Source organism: Myodes glareolus, chromosome 13, assembly GCF_982192425.1.
Source record: "Myodes glareolus chromosome 13, mMyoGla1.1, whole genome shotgun sequence".
Classification (NCBI taxonomy): Eukaryota; Metazoa; Chordata; class Mammalia; order Rodentia; family Cricetidae; genus Myodes; species Myodes glareolus.
The window spans coordinates 47661750-47679359 of record NC_142038.1 but is presented as its reverse complement, the minus strand read 5'-3'; the positions used below and the strand labels follow the sequence as shown (position 1 = coordinate 47679359).

The 17610-nt window shown below is 37.7% G+C and overlaps 1 protein-coding gene across 5 annotated transcripts in view; it reads right to left on the bottom strand.

The window, feature by feature from the left end:
• The window catches only part of Nr3c1 (nuclear receptor subfamily 3 group C member 1), a 123587-nt gene that overhangs the window by 14169 nt on the left and 91808 nt on the right, over positions 1 to 17610 (bottom strand). For 4 of the 5 annotated variants that reach the window (XM_085699927.2, XM_087896083.1, XM_085699926.2 and 1 more), the window contains exons 3-5: positions 8174 to 8340; positions 3437 to 3553; positions 68 to 343 (exon numbers count right to left, since the gene is read on the bottom strand). In XM_085699927.2, the coding sequence (XP_085556053.2) occupies positions 68 to 343; positions 3437 to 3553; positions 8174 to 8340 (560 nt within the window). The remainder of the gene's footprint in view (positions 1 to 67; positions 344 to 3436; positions 3554 to 8173; positions 8341 to 17610) is intronic. The other variant, XM_087896084.1, reaches the window with a different exon arrangement.

The following is a 17610-nucleotide window of genomic DNA, read 5'->3' as shown; positions in this document are numbered from 1 at the left end:
CAGCCAGAACGCCTTTGTTCAAGAAAATACGAAGTTTCTTCTGTATTTCTGCCATCCTGTGTCTTACCTGGTATTGCCTTTGCCCATTTCACTGCTGCGATCACTTGGCGTCCACCTAACATGTTGAGTGTGCTCATGATTCTCCAAGCTGAGTCTGGAACAGAGCTGTCGTAGCCTGCATACAACACCTCAGGTTCAATCACCTCCAGCAGTGACACCAGGGTAGGCGTCAGCTGTGGCAATGTTGCAGGGACTACTGTTTTGTTAGGATTCTCAGAATTGTCCTGTGAGACTGCCGTAGTGGCTTGCTGAATCCCTTTTATTTTTTTCTTTGTTTTTCGAGCTGTGGATATTGGGAAAAATAGAAATATACTGAATCAACTTTGTAGCCCAAACTTTCCAATTTCAAGAGGGGTTTAATTTCTGAAACTATTATTGAAAGAAGTAAAACTATTTTTAAGTGTAACATGAGGGCCGGCTAGCTTGGGGTATCTGTCCTGCCCAGTACCCCACAGCCGGCAAGCCCCAAAGAAATCAAACAAAGGACTCCATAAGATTATAAACTGATTGGCTCATTAGGTCAGGCTTCTTATTAGCCCTTGTAACTTATATTAATCCATTATTATTATCTATGTTAGCCATACGGCTTGGTACCTTTTACAGCTGTCAGCTCACATGGTGCTTCTTTGGTGGTCTTTATTAAAATATGATTGACAGAATACAGACAATTCTCCCGCATCATTTAAGTTTTTGGTATATGAGGTAGTTTTAATATAAATGCCCCCATAATCTTACAGGGAGTGGCACTATCAGGCGGTGTGGCTTTGAGGTCTTTTGCTTAATCTTCGGTCAACATCACAGTAGACTTCCTGTTGCCTGTAAGATGTAGGACTCTCAGCTACTCCAGCACCATGTCTGCCTGCCTGCTGCCTTGCTGAACTGTAAGCCAGCCCCAATTAAATGTTTTCTTTAGAAGAGTTGAAATGGTCATGGTGTCTCTTCACAGCAATAGAAACCTTAAGACAGCATGTATCTGTGAATGTTTGTTATGCACAAGTGTGAGTGTGGTGTATGTATATACATGTGTATGTGGGAGAAAACACATATACATCTGCTTGAGACCAAGAGAAGAAGTTGGGTGTCCAACTCTACTCCCCACCTTATTCTTTTTGAGGTAGGCTCTCTCGTTGAAGTGGGCGCTAGACTAGCAGCCGGTGAACTCAGATATCCTCCTTTACCCACCCTATCTCTCAAAGTGTGGGGTTTAATAGGCAGGGGCATAACCATGCCTGGCTTTTTATGTGGGTAATGGGACCCAAACTTGGTCTCCATGCTTGCCTAGCAAGTGATCTTACCCAGTGAGCCCTCTCTCGAGCTCCAGGACTTTTTATTGGTAATTATGATGACATGGCATGGAAACAGAGAAATTTTGTTTCTAGAAGGGAAAGATTCATTGGAATTCACTCCCGTAATTTGTTTCCCCTAAAAGTGAACCAGTAGTTTACTGTTGGCCTTAAACTTCTGATCCTGACTCCTAAGTGCTAGATTGTTTTTCTTCTCATTTTTTATTAATTCGTCCAGAACTTCATACAATGTATTTTGATCATATTTACTCCTTTTTCTAACTCCTTCCAGATCTACACTCCCTTCCCAACTCCATTCTCACTATTATTTTTTAAAGCCCTTCAAGTACAATTTGTGCTGTTCATTCACTCTTGGATGTGTGTCCTTTCACTGGAGAGGGGTGACCTATCAGGGGCTGCACTCAATAGTTGCTTATCTAGGATGTGGGCTTCTGTGCCCATTCCCCCTCTCCATGCTGAGATTAGGCTTGTGCTTGCCCAGGTCTTGTGCATCTGGAGAACACTGTTTCTTGTAGTCATCCACTGCCTCGACTCGTACAGTCTTTTCCACTCTCTCTTCTGCAGTGATCCCCGAGTATTGGGAGGAGGAGGTTTGCTATAGGTCTGCCATCTAGGACTGAGCATTTTGCATTGAATACAAACAATATACACTTAAATTAATTTTTGTAACCATTGTAATTTCAAGAAACGGGCAACCATCATTTTATTTAAAGCCGTGTTTATGTGTTAGTACTTGACTATTCATTTTAAACAACTTGGATGGACTTAAGGCTCTGGGATGGCCTGGAGGGTTTGGACTCTATATTTAGCAACACACTCTAAGGAAGGTAGCATTAGGAGTCTCTTCTATCAAGAGAATGAGATATCTTTCAATATCAAAATCTTTCATTCATATTAGTGCTACTCTTATTTCTTTGGTCTTTCAATATAAAATTAGTCTTTTTTAAAAAAGGTTTCTTTTCATTTTTAATTATGTATATGCGTGTATCTCTGAAAAGGGTATGAGTACCTGATTGCATATCAGATTCCCTGGAACTGAGTTACAGGCAGCTGTGAGTCAAATGTGGGTGCTGGGGTGCTGGGAAGTGAACTTGGTTCCTCTGCCCACTGATCCATATCTCCAGCCCAAAGACTAGTCTTTGTCATTATTGCTTATCCTGCTCATTGTCTATATTTACCCTTCAGTCTACATCTTCCAGGATGACTTCCCTAATCTTCAGGACAGAATCTGATGGCCTTCCCTCTTGATCCTGTAGCAGCACTATTCCTTTTGTGGCATGCCACGCTATTTTGTGATTGGCTTTGTGCCTAAATAGAAAGTAAGCTGCTGCTCAAACTCAGGCACTGAATTTGGATTCTCTTTATACTTGCTGAGTATTTGTTAAATGAAGTACCATAATAACAGTAAACAGTAACGTGAGTTAGTAAAACACTGCTTTTCAGAGAGCTTGCTATTTCAACTACAGCAAAATCTCAAACTTTTCCAGAGGAAAGTTTCTAACTGAGATTAAGTGTTGATTATATAACTTGTTATATAAACAGGGATATCAAATTCTAACTTACAAGTAGTTTTAGTTTCTTTTATACTTAAACCACAAAGCCATCCACTAATGCCTTAATTTTTTTGTGGAGTTGTAATAAAACATATATTTCAAATAAAAGGTGTGTTTTTTGAAATGCCAAAGAAAGAGAGGAACATTAAATAGATCTTGTACACAATACTTTTTAACCTTAGGGAATGGTTTTGAGTTTTAAAAAGGAGTTAGAAGGATGAAAACAAACTTGCTTCAAGTTATGTAATTTTCAGTATTATGCAATTTCTTTATTTAATATATACTCTGGCTCTCCTAAATTCAATGTATATAACAAATTGATGAATTAATATATAAATGATATGATCATGGAAAAAATCCAAAATAAATATGTTTTATTGGACAGTAATATAACATTATGCTAATTAAGCATATATAAACTGAGTTCATTAAATGATTATATCTGCTTGCTTTTATAAAAATTGAAGTGATCAGTTTTCACGTGGTAGCTAGACAGTTCCTTTTAGGTATCTCCATTACCTTCAAGGTTCATTCCAGCCTGAAGACATTTTCGATAGCGGCATGCTGGGCAATTTTTTCTTCGAATTTTATCAATGATACAATCATTTCTTCCAGCACAAAGATAATTGTGCTGTCCTAAAAGAGATAAAAGGGGCATCGTTAAAATTCCACAGATCTGTAAGGATATTTTTTTATCAAGAGCCTAGTCTCTGTTTTTATTTTGAACAGAATGTGATCAAGATACAAAGTCACTGACTAAGGAAGGCACTGAAGTAGGAAGTGTGTTTGTCTACATGAAATACAATGTTAATTTGTTCAACAAATTTCAGAGTTAATTAAAATAAGCCTTACTGAGGTATTTCATATGTAGATGTGTACAAATTGTAAATATACTTTAAGAGACAGAACTGTATTCTGTAAGCCTTGTGCCAAAAGTCAGCACTTTAAAAGCTGCTTATATAGTTCTTTTCACAGTTACAGATGGCGTCTGCAATGTCTGTGACTGTTTTATTACTATTTCTGACATATTGTTGACGTGACTAAAGAGAAAGCAGGCTTAAAAATATTTGGGAATGCCTATGAAAACATGAATTTAATTCAATAGTAAACATTATACCTTCACATGTCAGTAAAATGTCTTCTTCCTAATTTTTTTTTTTTTTTTTTGAGACAGGGTTTTTCTGTGTAGCTCAGGAGCCTGTTCTGGAACTCACTCTGTAAACCAGTCTGACTACAAACTCACAGATATCTACCTGCCTTTGCCTCCTAAGTGCTAGGATTAAAGACAGCTACACCACCGCCTGGCTTCCTTCTCAATTTTAAATGAAGTGAAATGTTACAAATTGCCAACAACTGGTTACATAAATCACAAACTAAGAAAACTCACAAAGATTAATATGCTTTTAGAATATAAGGATATTTGGAGTCATTTGTGGCCTCAAATGCTGACTGAAATAGTACTAGCATATAAATTTTCTGGTACCCAGTATTGAAGAACTGTCATTCTCTCCTGTGAAAAAATTTCAAAGAACATTAAAAAGGGAAAGACCAAACATGTTCTGTCTCCCATGTTCACCTTCTCCTTGTTCTCTTTTAGCTCTGACAAGACAACTGAAAGATCCATTTGCCTGAAAGCGGGGAGAGGTAGAAATTTCCTACATAGACCTGATTGTTCACATAGATATATCAATAACTGACATTCCATGTTACTTATGCTAGATAGGATGGCAAGACGTTGAGAAAGGAAGGACATTTCTCTTCATATTTAAAGAAATACAATGATCAGCTCACCAGGCTGAATATATCTAGTCCTGGTTTCTAATAAGAGGCTTCTTTTTCTTTAATGACTAGGCAACTTAAAACTTGGATTAAAAAGTATTTAGTTGTCCTGATATGATAAATCATGATGCTCTTTTAAATACGAGTTTGGAGTACATAGCTAACTGTATCAGTTAAGTTTTGGGAAGATGAGGCTACAGAGCTGACTAATGGCCACACGTCTCGCTTTATTTCAGGACTACGCTCCCATGCCAAATATCTGTGCTCTGACATCCTTTCTGTATTATGTCAGCTTCCTGACACAAAATGGAAGAACTAACCCAATAAAATCCTATCATATGGAGCTGAAGAGATGGCTCAGCAGTTAAGAGCACTTGCTGCTCTGGCACAGGACCTGAGTTCAGTTCCCAGCATCCACTTGGGAACAGCTCACAACTGTCTAACTCCAGTTCCTGGTAATCGGATGCCTTCTGGCCTCAGCAGGTACCAGGCATGCACATAGTGTTCATGCAGGCAAATATTCATATGCATAAAATAAAACTAAATCTTTCTTTAAAATCCCATCATGCAGCAAAAGGAAAAAAAACGCACAGTTTGCATGCACAGCTAAAGCAGTAAAATTTCACCCCTTAAGAACATCTCCACATTACTGTCTTGCAGAATCTCCCCACACTAGTATCCTGCAGTTACAGGAGAAATTCCTTCTAGAGTAGAAGAGAGCCAATGTTTGTTTTCTATCAGCTAAAAGGTTCAGCTATGCATATTCTGCTGATATTGATTTCTCTGTCCAGAGTATAGTGTAATGTGACTCTTCACCATAGGCTCAGGTTATCATAATAAAAGTATGATGTTCAACTGGTCGATTCTTTCCTTATTATAAAACAAGGGACTGGAGCTGGTGTTCAATAGCTCACAAGGAATGAGCATGCACTACTAATGGTAATTTAACAACCATCTTTTTAAGACAGGTATCTGGAGTTCCTGTTTCCTACTACCTGGTAAATTTCCTTTTAACTTTTCAATGTCAAGTGAAGAGCCTTGAGATCATCTGAAACCTCTCAATACTGCTGTTACTGGCACTTTTGGTTGAAATTTCCTTTTAACATGTGTCTGTGGCTTGCCGTTAATGGTAGGAGTAGTAGTCAGACTAAAAGATACCTGATGTTTCTGTCCCCTGATACACAGTAATGTATTCCCTTCCCAAATCACACTAAGCTGGCTTCTGTGACCAATAAAATATTTCATAGATCACACTGGTATGGAAATAGGAACACAACAAAGGTCATGTAAAATATGCAGACTACAAACTGTTCTGGGATTAAATATAATGCAATCTGATCAGTATAAACTTCTAGAGCTCTTCTCAGTAGCAGTATGGTACATTGGGGTGTCCCCCCCCAAAAAAATAAAAAAATACAAAAACCCTATTCTTGAAAACATTTACCTTTTGGTTAATGGTCTTTGATGAAGTGTTAGAAAGTTTGTAAATCTCAAAGGTAATTATGCATATGTCGTGTTCAACACACCAGAAGTTACTGAGTGCATGGCAGCAATTAGTTAAATCTCTTGTAATTATTTTTATTTCAGCATCCACCTATATTATAAACTGGCTGTTGTCAGGGGCTTGTCATATGTCTTTGAGAGTCAGTGTTCTGAGACAAACACCTTACTTGGAGACCACTGTTGGAATCCCAGCTTTGCCACTTCACCTCTTCAAACCTGACTGCTCCTCTGTCAGACACAGATCCTAATATATTGGATCTAAGTGCTCACAGAGCCGTAACTGATTTGGTGTGTGTACTTCACATGTGGGAAATGAAGTCATTGATAACTGTCTACCTTATGTTAACAATAAATTTAGATACTGTGGGTAAAATGACATAAAAAAGGGACTGGCAGGGCAGAGGAGCATAGAAGGGAATGGAGAACTCCTAGGATCTTAAATTACAAAACAAAACATCGTGCCCGGCGGTGGTGGCACACACTTTAATTCCAGTACTCCGGAGGCAGAAGCAGAAAAATCTCTGTGAGTTCAAGGCCAGCCTAATCTACACTAGTTCCAGGATAGGTCAGTGCTGTTATAGAGAAACCCTGTCTTGAAAAATCAAAAAGAAAGAAAATATTTACTCTCGATGCATCTTAATACATGTTATATAAATAATAAATGCTTAAAACTTACTCAGATTTATATTTGTGTATTTATAATACCAATATGGGGGCTAAGTATAATTTCTAGTATGTGTTAAAATGTGATGCTAAATATATAATATACCTGTCCTTTAACGAAGAAATGCTACAAACTATGTATAGGGATTTTACAAGTCTAGATAAGGATCTGAGTTAGAGCACCAAAGTGTATAGAATTTTAGAGCTGGCAAGTGCATTTGAGAACACTAAAATTCAAATAAAAGAGGGAAGAGAGCCAACTGATATACTCATTAACATTACACATTTAAAGGTTTTCCTACTAATCATGGAGTCTAGCCACCATACTCTGCTGAAATGCTGGATTTTGGGGATCCAGTCTGTTTGGACGCTCGCCTTCCTGGACCTGGAGGGAGGGGGAGGGAGCTGGAGCTTCCCACAGGGCAGGAAACCCTGACTGCCCTGGGGGACGGAGGGGAAGGAGGGGGGGAGGGGGGGAGTGGGAGGGTGTTGGGAGGGGGGGTGGAAATGGAAACTTTTATAATTTAATAAAATTTACTAAAAAAAAAATAATGCAGCTAATACTATTTTTTACCTAAAAATAAGTGAAAGAGTTAATTTTAAATAAGAATTAAGAACAGTGGACTGTAGTGATATTACATTTCAGAGGTAAATTTAGTTTTATTTTCTGGTTTAATTCCATTAAGTTTAGGAATGGTATATAAACTATCTCTAATACTAATCTTTCCCTCTGGGGTGTGCACCCAGCAGCACAAGGTCATCCTGTATCGTTTTACAGTGCAGTCACCCTCTTTAAAACATCGCTGCTCTAGACTACCTCTGTATGGTAATCTCTGGAATTGTCAATTCAGCCTTTATTAAGTGGACTGTGACCTCCCTGAAGGCAGATCAAGTCTTAATGGTATTTGTAGTACTTAGCATGACCTCTTATTATCAGCAGAGACCTCCCATTTCCCGGTGTCACTCATTTTTGTCTGACTGGTAGAGCTGGCAGCTTTGAAACCAAGTTGCTTATGGGGAATGGAAATCCACTGATCTCTGTTCAGACTCAGCAGACTGTCAGTTCATATAGCACTATTCCTCACAGTGTCTTCTACAGTTCTCTCTCAGACTGAATTATCTTTAGTTTATTCTATTTCTGCCCCTTCCTCCTTTCCCTTCCCCTTCCCAATGGAGGACATAAGAGGCACCATGCTTGGTCCTAAGCTGATGTCTAGCCCTGGTGGACTATGCATACAATGGACAGTCCAACATTTACTGTGAGAAATAGAAAAAAAATAGAGCAAAAATGAAACTCTTCAAAACACACACTACCTTCCACTGCTCTTTTGAAGAAGACTTTACAGCTCCCACATGTTAACACGCCATAATGACATCCTGAAGCTTCATCAGAACACACCAGGCAGAGCTTGGGAGGTGGTCCCGCTGCTGTTGAGGAACTAGATGGAGGAGAGCTTACATCTGGCCTCATTCCAGGGCTAAAGGAAGAGGAGAAACAATGTTATGATTGTCACCACTATGAAAGGAATATCAGCATATATTTCTTTTACCTTTTTATTCCACGTTAGTAAGTTCACACAGAATTGTCTTTTAAGTACTAACAGGCATCAGAATGCCATATTTAAATATATTTAAACATATATTATTTTTCTACATAAAATATGAAATGCAGAAATTGGCAAGACTGCTAAGGGGTTAAGATCACTTGTCCAGCAGACATGAGGACCTGACTTCAAATCCCTACCACCTTCATACAAAGCAGGGCATAACTGTGCATGCCTATAATCCAGCATTGGGGTACAGAAACAGGTGAGTATGAAGGGCTCCCCAGACAGCCAGTCTAACTGAAACAGCCAGGTTCCCAGTCAATGAGAGACTCTGTCTCAAGTCAGAAATGTGGCAAGCGACAGACGACACAAACCCTATGAACTGCTCTGGTCTCTACATACCTGCATATTCCCATGCATGTATAACAAAAAATACAACAGTAATAAAATAAAAATAAAATATGAAGTGCAACAGCTATGTAGTTCACTAAGAATATAATTACTATTTAAATGTAATAATATGCATTATTTTCTAAGTGTGCAATTAGCAAGATTTTTTTAAAAAATGGATTAGACCTGTAATTACCATTAAAATCAAGAAAGAATATTTCTACCACACCCCCAAATTCTATCCCTTTAATTGCTTAGAACATCAGTCTTTTTTCCTCTTAATTTTGTGATCTTACATTAATTAAGAATCATTAGCATTCTCTAGTATAGAAAAAAAATTACATATCAGCTAATAAATTGATCCGAGCTGAAACAATAGTTTCCTATGACTAGGAAAAGATTATTCCAGAAACATTACTGTACGTATTGGAAAAACTCTAGTTTTCAACTCAGAGAACAACCATCCTGCTCTCACACAACAGAATGCCCCAAGGCAAACAGTGCCAAGTGTGAGCGAGTCTGACGCTATGACCAGGCCTCCCCTGCCACTGTGCCAAATTCTTACCACCACAGACTGTGTACGGTGTAGCACTTATTATATGTTTGTGTGTGTGTGTGTATGTATGTATGTAGCTAGATAAAAAAAATTCTAGTCTCCTGCTTCAGATGACACTGCCTATTCCTTACCTTCTTAAGTACTCTCAACAGGCTTTCCAAACACAAATAGTGTCAGCTTGTTGGGTGTGGAACAACACTTCATGTTGAAGTATGTTGTTTATCACTTACATACGACAGTACACACACACACACACACACACACACACACACACACACACACACTTTCTCTCTCTCTGAACTGTGCTCACTCTATTCCCCAAAAGATGGGGCGCAGGAGTAAACCAGAGTGGGTCTCGATGTCTCTCCATCCTCCATACACGCTTTTATTTCTGCCCAGGACAGTGCTACATTTCACATGCAAAAAATGATTAACGCATTGACAACTGAAGCAGTTTCTTTACTGTGATCTATTAGAAACAACAAGGAATGTCTTTCTGTTGCTAAATTTACTTAGGAATAAAAACTAAAAAATAGTAACTGTAGCTGGGAGTTGTTACTTGTCCCTCTAATTCTGAAACTCAGAGAATGGAACAGAAAGACTGCTACAAACTTGAGACCAGTGTGTGACCTGCCAGTTCTGGGAAACCCTATGAGACCCTGTCCCAAGGAACAAACAAACAAACAAACAAACAAAAATGTGTTATAAATTCTAGTAAGTCAGTCATTAAGCCCAAGGTTCACCCTAAATTTAATCCTCAAATGAAGTTCCCTACATTTTGCCAAGTGTCTGTTTATCTAGTGGCTTAATCAATAGGGCAGCAGACCCACCACTCAGCTCTGGGAACAGGCTCTAGGTTCCACACTGTTCTCTGAGCACTGTCAATAGACTTTCTGTTTGCTCCATATCACAAGGTATTGATTCCTTGCTAGATTTGGGCAAGTGAACTGACTGCATACTGAGAGCCTCTAATAGGAGAGAATCTCCTGAGATAACTGATGTGATTGGGCACACCCTCTGGTTACTGGAGACATGTAAGGTAAAGCAGCTGCTTTGGGCCAGGGTTCTACACTGAAGTAGGAAGGTCCTGAGATGACACAGAGTGTAGTAATTTGCTAGGGGAGCAAAACTCCTTAGCTTCTGTTCTGAAGATGCTCCTATTCCTGCTCGGTCAATCTCTTCTCAACTGACATCTATTTTTAGGAAGCAGCAAGTTGCTTGTATATTTAGTTTATGGAAAATGAGCACATTGTTTAAAGATTTTTAAGGTCAAGTCTATAAAGTTTCCTTTATCAGTTTTACATATGGTGTTCACATAAGTATAAAATATATGTATATATTTGAATTTTAAACAATATTTTGTACTACATTATGACTTACTGCCATGAGGAGACTCTCATTTAACCTCTGAATAACCTTGTGCTAAGATGCCAGCATCTCCAGGTGAGGTCATGCACACAGTGGCACAGGGCTGCTCATGGAGGACACTGACTTGTTTCAGATCTCAGCAGTCCACCTGACTACCTGCGTAGCTTTTGGAAAGTGTCAACTGCTCTGAGTTTTAGTTTTCTCGTCTTTAAGCTAAGAAGTATCACTCATGAATATATTTTGAAACCAAAGTAACACTTTAGAAGTCTAGTGTATAGTTCATCCTTGCAGCAAAGAATTAAAGCATACATGTTCATTATTTTCTTAAGGAAAATAAGTCAAAAATCTAGAACAGTAGTCTCCAAATTATCACACAAAATTGGAATACATGAAAAACATGTTTAGACTACTCAAATATGATTTATAGATGGGAAACAGAGTTAAAACTAAATGAGTGAAGAATCTAGAACCCAAGTCAGGCTTCGGGGAATCATCTGAAGTACATCAGGTAAGAACTGAGTACATGGAAAGTGGCATACCATAGACATCAGTGTAGGGAATCAGCTTCTATCACACAGAGGGCACTGACTGCGCTACTGTGACCGTCTTTATAAGAAACAGAAGAACACAGCTACAAGTATTATTTGCTATGATATTGTTAAAAGGCTAGGGGCTCAAAAAAATGCTAGATCCCCAAGGAAAATAACTGAAATCGTCTAATAAAAAGATATCACAGAAATTTTAGTTATACTGTAGTAACTGTATATTTCACATGACTTTTCTTATGGATATTATCAAATGCTAATAGCACAAGTATACCGTGGAACAATCTTTGTATACTATAAATAAGTATTGCTCTCATCAGTTAATAAAAGCTGGCTGGCCTATTGGTGAGCAGGGAGAGACTGGGTAGGAGAGACAGACTAGGAGGATGCTAGGAAGAAGGGTAGAGTCTGAGAGTCCTGAGCCAGACATAGAAGTTCATAGGTGAGGTAAACGAGCCTTGGGGCAGCACACAGATTAATAGAATGGGTTAATTTAAGTTATAAGAGCTAGCTAAAAAAAAAACCAGGACTAAGATATTGGCCAAACATTTATAATCAATAGTTAAGTCTCTGTGTGGTTGTTTGGGGAGTGATTGGGAGGCAAAAATATCCACCTACATAAGTTATCTTTATTTTGTCACATATTAAAAACATACATGTGTTGATATTTACAGAATTAACCATTTCTTTGCTTTCTCAAGGATGTTCAGTGGACTTGACCTCTTAATTATGAGGTGGTGGTGAAAACAATGATTAACATCTGTTAAGTTCATCAGTGTGGGTATCATCATTCTGAGAGGTCTTGGGGCTTCTATGGGTCCTTAGAATGCACTGTGAGAACTGCTTTCATGGAGAACATGGGTGATAATACAATAGTTTGGTAATAATTTAGTATCTTTAAATTTTCAATTGTTCTGTTTTGAAATGGGATATTAATGAACTAAGCAAAAGGAAATGGTATATACTAAACTTGAGGCTTTCTCTAAAGTATAAGAATGTTAAACTTTTACAAACTCAAGTGTTATGGTTGGCTTAGCCTTCAAGTTAATTTAATCAATATTTTTTCAATGCAACGCGAGATATCCACCTCAGAAAGCAAGCGTTAACTACCATGGGAAAATCTTGGAAGCACAGCTGCCGCTCTGGTTTAATTTTTAACAAGTGCTAATGGAGTGGTGCGTTCTCTTCAGTGCTGTTCAAATGCCACAAGGCGCTTCTCAGTAAGGGGACAGTTTTGTTCCTAGGGGACATCTGGCAATGGCTGAAGACATTTTTATTTCTCATAAATGGGGGAAAGCTAAGAGATAAAGGCCCAAGATGTGAAAAATACCCTCCAGTGCATAAGATAGCCCTCACTAACAGAATCGCCTAGCTTCAGATGTCAGCAGTGCTGAGGTGGAAGAAGCTTTGCCAAAAGCTTATAGCACATAAGTTGGTATGAATAAATAAATAAAATCTAACAAGAGCCAGAAACATTTTTAAAGTGTGTGGTGCTTATTTTTGATTGATGAATCTAGAACACAATCCCTACAACTAAGACTCACAATATCTTGGGAGAGTGAAGCGGAAAATTGTAACTTCCAGAGGACACAGTATCTACTATGTGACAGTGTCTTCCATAGGGACAGAAGAGTCTCAAGGATATGGTTTCCTAAATAAGACTCAAACAATGACAAGGACAGTTGACATGCCGACTTGGAAGCAGAGTGTCTCACAGGGTCCAACCCCTAGACGAAAAAGCCATAGGCTATGACTGCTCAAAGAGAGTCAGTCTTTCTCAGTGATGTGCCCTCTAATCAGCTAATACCAAGTAGTCAGCCCTAAAAATTACACATCTGAGTGACAGTAATGCACTCAGGTTATAGTTTTCCATATGTGTGTGTGAATGTGTGCAAGTACAAGCAAGCACACACACCTCAATATTAACTGAAGAAAAACAGGCCATGAATTTGAGAGGGGCAGAGGGCAGACATGGTGGGATGGAGGGATAAGGAAAATTTACAAATACAGTAGTCATAAATGAAATTTTCAAAACATTAGTAAATTTTTTTTTTTAAAAAAATGATTGCTTTATTGAGGTAGCCTCTGCAGTCTTTTAGTTCAGACAAGTCCAAACAGTGGTGCAAAATGGAGCTGAAGCCAGAGACTATGCAGGCCTTGTTATCAACGATAGAATTAGCTTGAGTAGGTAATTTAATTTTTTCCTCTAGGGTTAGCAGTGAAAGGTGGATTTTACACATTAAAGTCACCTGTACTTTTCTTATCTTTGTTCACTAAGAAAAATGTAAAGATTCAGGTGCACACACCAGGAGACCGTATTTTCTGAGTTTATCTTTGCTTTAGCTAAAAGCTTACTGATTGTTTAGTAATATGCTATGTAATAGCTCTCAAACCAAATATAAAGTACTCCAGGGGAAGATTTTCACCATACTTCTGTTCTATGATTTCAGTAGGACACATTTTATCTTATTTAGCAAGACAAGAATAGCTGGTTATTTACTGTTTGCTTTGCATTTATGGAGGAAGGCTTCCACTTTATATATATATATATATATATAAAACTTTCTGTAAGGTTTTGATAAGGTAGGGGGGAATCAGTGTTTCTTTTGAAAATATTTAATTTCTCACTGTCTGCATGGATCAGAAAGTTATTTGGTAAGGATTCTGAAAACCAAATGACTTATATCCATGATTAAAAGTAAAATGAGATCCAATTTTCACTCCTAATCTTTCAGTTTAAGCTAAGAAATTATAGGTTAATGTAGAATGAAATCATCTGTGATATATTATTGTATATTATATATATTATGTTCATTTATCATAATTTACACCCACTTACGCAAGTCAGAAGATAGAGTAGCAAACGTGTGTACAATCATAGGCCACAAGGATTATCAGTGGGGATGGGTGAACGTGGAGAGATCCTCTCTGACTTTGACACAAGTTTGTCAGTTCTCGCCATGGTCTTAGCTAAGTCTCAGCTAATATACACCAAACAAGCAGGACACATTTCCCAAGAGGTTCTGAGTAGTAAAGGATACACTTTGATCTGTAAATGACTTCTGGGGTCCTGTATGTTTATTTGAGAATAAATGGTCAAAGTCTAATCTACTTCACAGAAAAACAATGAATTTCTTCCTCATGAAGAGTCAATTCCGAGTCCTTGCCATTATGCTAAGTAATTTAGCTTTTAGCACCTATGTCATCTTGCATGGAGGAGAAAATATTACAAATCTTGTAAACTCCACACACTTTCTTTCTCGGGTTATGTTCTCAGTTCTGTTAGCTTAATTTGCAGTAAGGAAAGTTTTAAGGAAGAACAATGTTTTAAATAGTACATTAAGATCAAGATTGGTAAGGAAGAAGATTGGAAAGGGAAGTTTCCATAACATGGTTATTTCTAGAATGAAGATTTTCTTTTCTTTCTGTTTGATGTTTCCTCACTATTAGGAACACACAGGATAATTAATGGTTTACTAGGATCTGAACTGTAAATGGTTTCATACAGAATCTTGAGCATGACATCTTCCCTGATGGCAAGAGTATGATGGAGGCAATAGTAAATGATTGCTAGCTTCGAATATATACCTTCACATCTTTGAAGTGTTTGTATTTCTACTTGAAATAGGATGGTAGCTTGGTTTCACTATTTTTATTCTGTAAAATAATTTGAAGCAGCTAACAGTACATGTCTGTGAAATCATATCAATAATATTATCTTGCAACTAACACTTTGCATGAACTTGCAATGCTACCCCGGCTTCCTTTTTAGTGATGAGAATATAAGTGTATTCCACCACATTCAGCTTTCTTATTTGATTCTTAGAGATCTGAGTTTGCTTATTATGCTTAGTAGCCCACAAATTAATGCAGAGATTTTGCAAATTTTAGTCATTTCTCATATCCTCCCTATTACTTGTTGTTACTGTTTTGGAGATGCAGTCTCATAGCCTAGGCTCTGATTTTATTCTGATAGACTATGCCAACTGTCTCTCTCCTGTCCTCTCTTTAACCACTGCAGTGATTTTTCCTGAGTTGTCCTATTCTTCTTCGCCTTTTCACTTTTCATTCCAACCAATCTCTACACTGGCAAAACATCCACTCCTGTCCTAATTAAAAAGTTTAGGGGGCTTCTCCAATTTGTACAGTATAAGCACAATATGGCTCACAGTCTGGCCTCTTTATTTTTTCCAATCATATGTCTTTCTACAAACACAAACCATTTGGTGTGTCATTTCAGAGAACCTGTGTTGTATAAATATTGACAAAATGCCTAGTGCAGACCAAGTTTCTCCTGGGAGTCTTTGATAAGACCTGTCCCCATCCTGAAGCATCTACTGTGGCATTTCTGAACCACAAGATCTTGGAACTCAAACATTCCCATTAAAATTTTACACAGGTAGCCTTGGTACTTTTTGATGTGTATGTGTATGCTCTTCCTACTGGATAACTCCCTTGAAGAGGCACAGACCCCATGTCTTGTGCCTTTTCATACAATGAGCCTCTTGTACCTGGCTTTAGTAAAGATAAATATAAATATGCTTAATAAAATATCCTCTCCCATCTGGGAGAGAATATGAAGCACCTAACACAATAGGTGTTTATATGATTATACCCAATACAGGTATAAGGTATAACTTTATGAAGAGGACTAAGTAGAATAGCATATATAATCTTATGACATGGACACTGTTGTCAACATTATAGATTTAAACACACTAAACTTACAAAGTCCAATTGTGTCTTCCTGCTCTCCTACACACTTGTATGGTGTTTCCTACACTAAGTTAACCTTGTGAATCAGTACTATGACAAGGCAACAAAATTGTGACCTTGAGATCGAGGAACAACACTTTCTACTTCATGTTTCAGAAACACAGAGTACAAGCAGAAAATTCCTGTATTCACTTCTAATCCTAATTTGATTTTTTTAAAAAAGGCAAAGAGTTGTCTTACAACCATGTTAAATTTTCAAATATTCTACAAACAAATGCCTATCCAGTTAGCTCCTAAGGTATTTCTAAGAACAAAAAGGACGGAATAATATGTCTACATGTAGCACAAAGAAAGAAAGAATCCCTTAGAACAAGCTTCGACTTCATTTAAAACCATACCCATTCTACCCATCAAAGGCTAAAGCTTAATTCTCCTGCTAGCATGAGGTGGTAGTGTCTGTGGTCCCAATCTGCTAGCAAATGAGCCTCTTTGATCCCTCCCTTTGTCCCTCAATATTTACAGTATTAACATGATAGTAATATATATATTTGATAAACAGGGAGAAACACATTTATTAGAATTACCACTACTAGATCAAGAAATAAATAAATAGCCTTTAGAATGGATGAAAAATCTACTTATAGGCTGAAAAGATTTTCAGTATGTTATAAACAAACCTAAACAAAATTTCTCTGCCACAGCAATAACTATATTGAAAATTACAGATTTTAATCCCATATGCCAAGATCCATAATTAGGAACTTACATAAATAGTACTGTTAAATTTACAGACTGAGAATAAATAAGTTGAGCTATTTGTTTTGCAAAGTTGAATCATAAAATACCACCTGGATTTGAACTCAACTGTCTAGTAAGAATTCGGAGGACAGTAGGTTTTGAGGCTGATAAAGTTTTTACGATTATGTGGGCACCCTGAGGTAAACATGAAAATTCAGTTAGAATTCATGCTCCCTTATCTGTGAATAGAGTACAAATTATTTATAAAAGTATATTTGTAACTTAAAGGTCCAAAAACATCTAGGCTGTTGATATTTCCTTAGACCCCTATCATGTTGAATTACTGTAATCATGGAGACCACACATCGAAGCAGCAGAAAGCAGACATGTCTTATGCACGAACACCATATTTGCTCCCAGAGAAGCTCTGATGTGCACTGTATGCTGGACTCATGTATTGGGCCCTGGGGTCTTTCAGAGTACACTAACGTATCAAGTTGGATATGAGCAGTTACAGCAAAGTCATTTTCTAAGTTAGAACAGAAATACTAAATGGTTAATATAAGTGAATGGAGCCTGCGCTGGAGAGGAATGTCCAATCACTGTCAGATCTATGAGGGGAAGACATAGCTACTATTAGTAAAACAATATGGTATGTTAACTTGATAACTGATGCTGAATAGATTGGAAAAACCAAAAATTCTTATTATTCAGTCCAAAGGTCATTAAAGTACCATAATTTATTTATCCAACTCAATGGTAACAGGTACCATTTATTTAGAAGTTTTGTGATGATACTTGGTACACAGACTCTGTGATCCGCATAAGCAACCTGAGAGATGCTGTTGCTGCTGACATTTAAAGGTGTGGCGGCTAAGACAGAGGGAT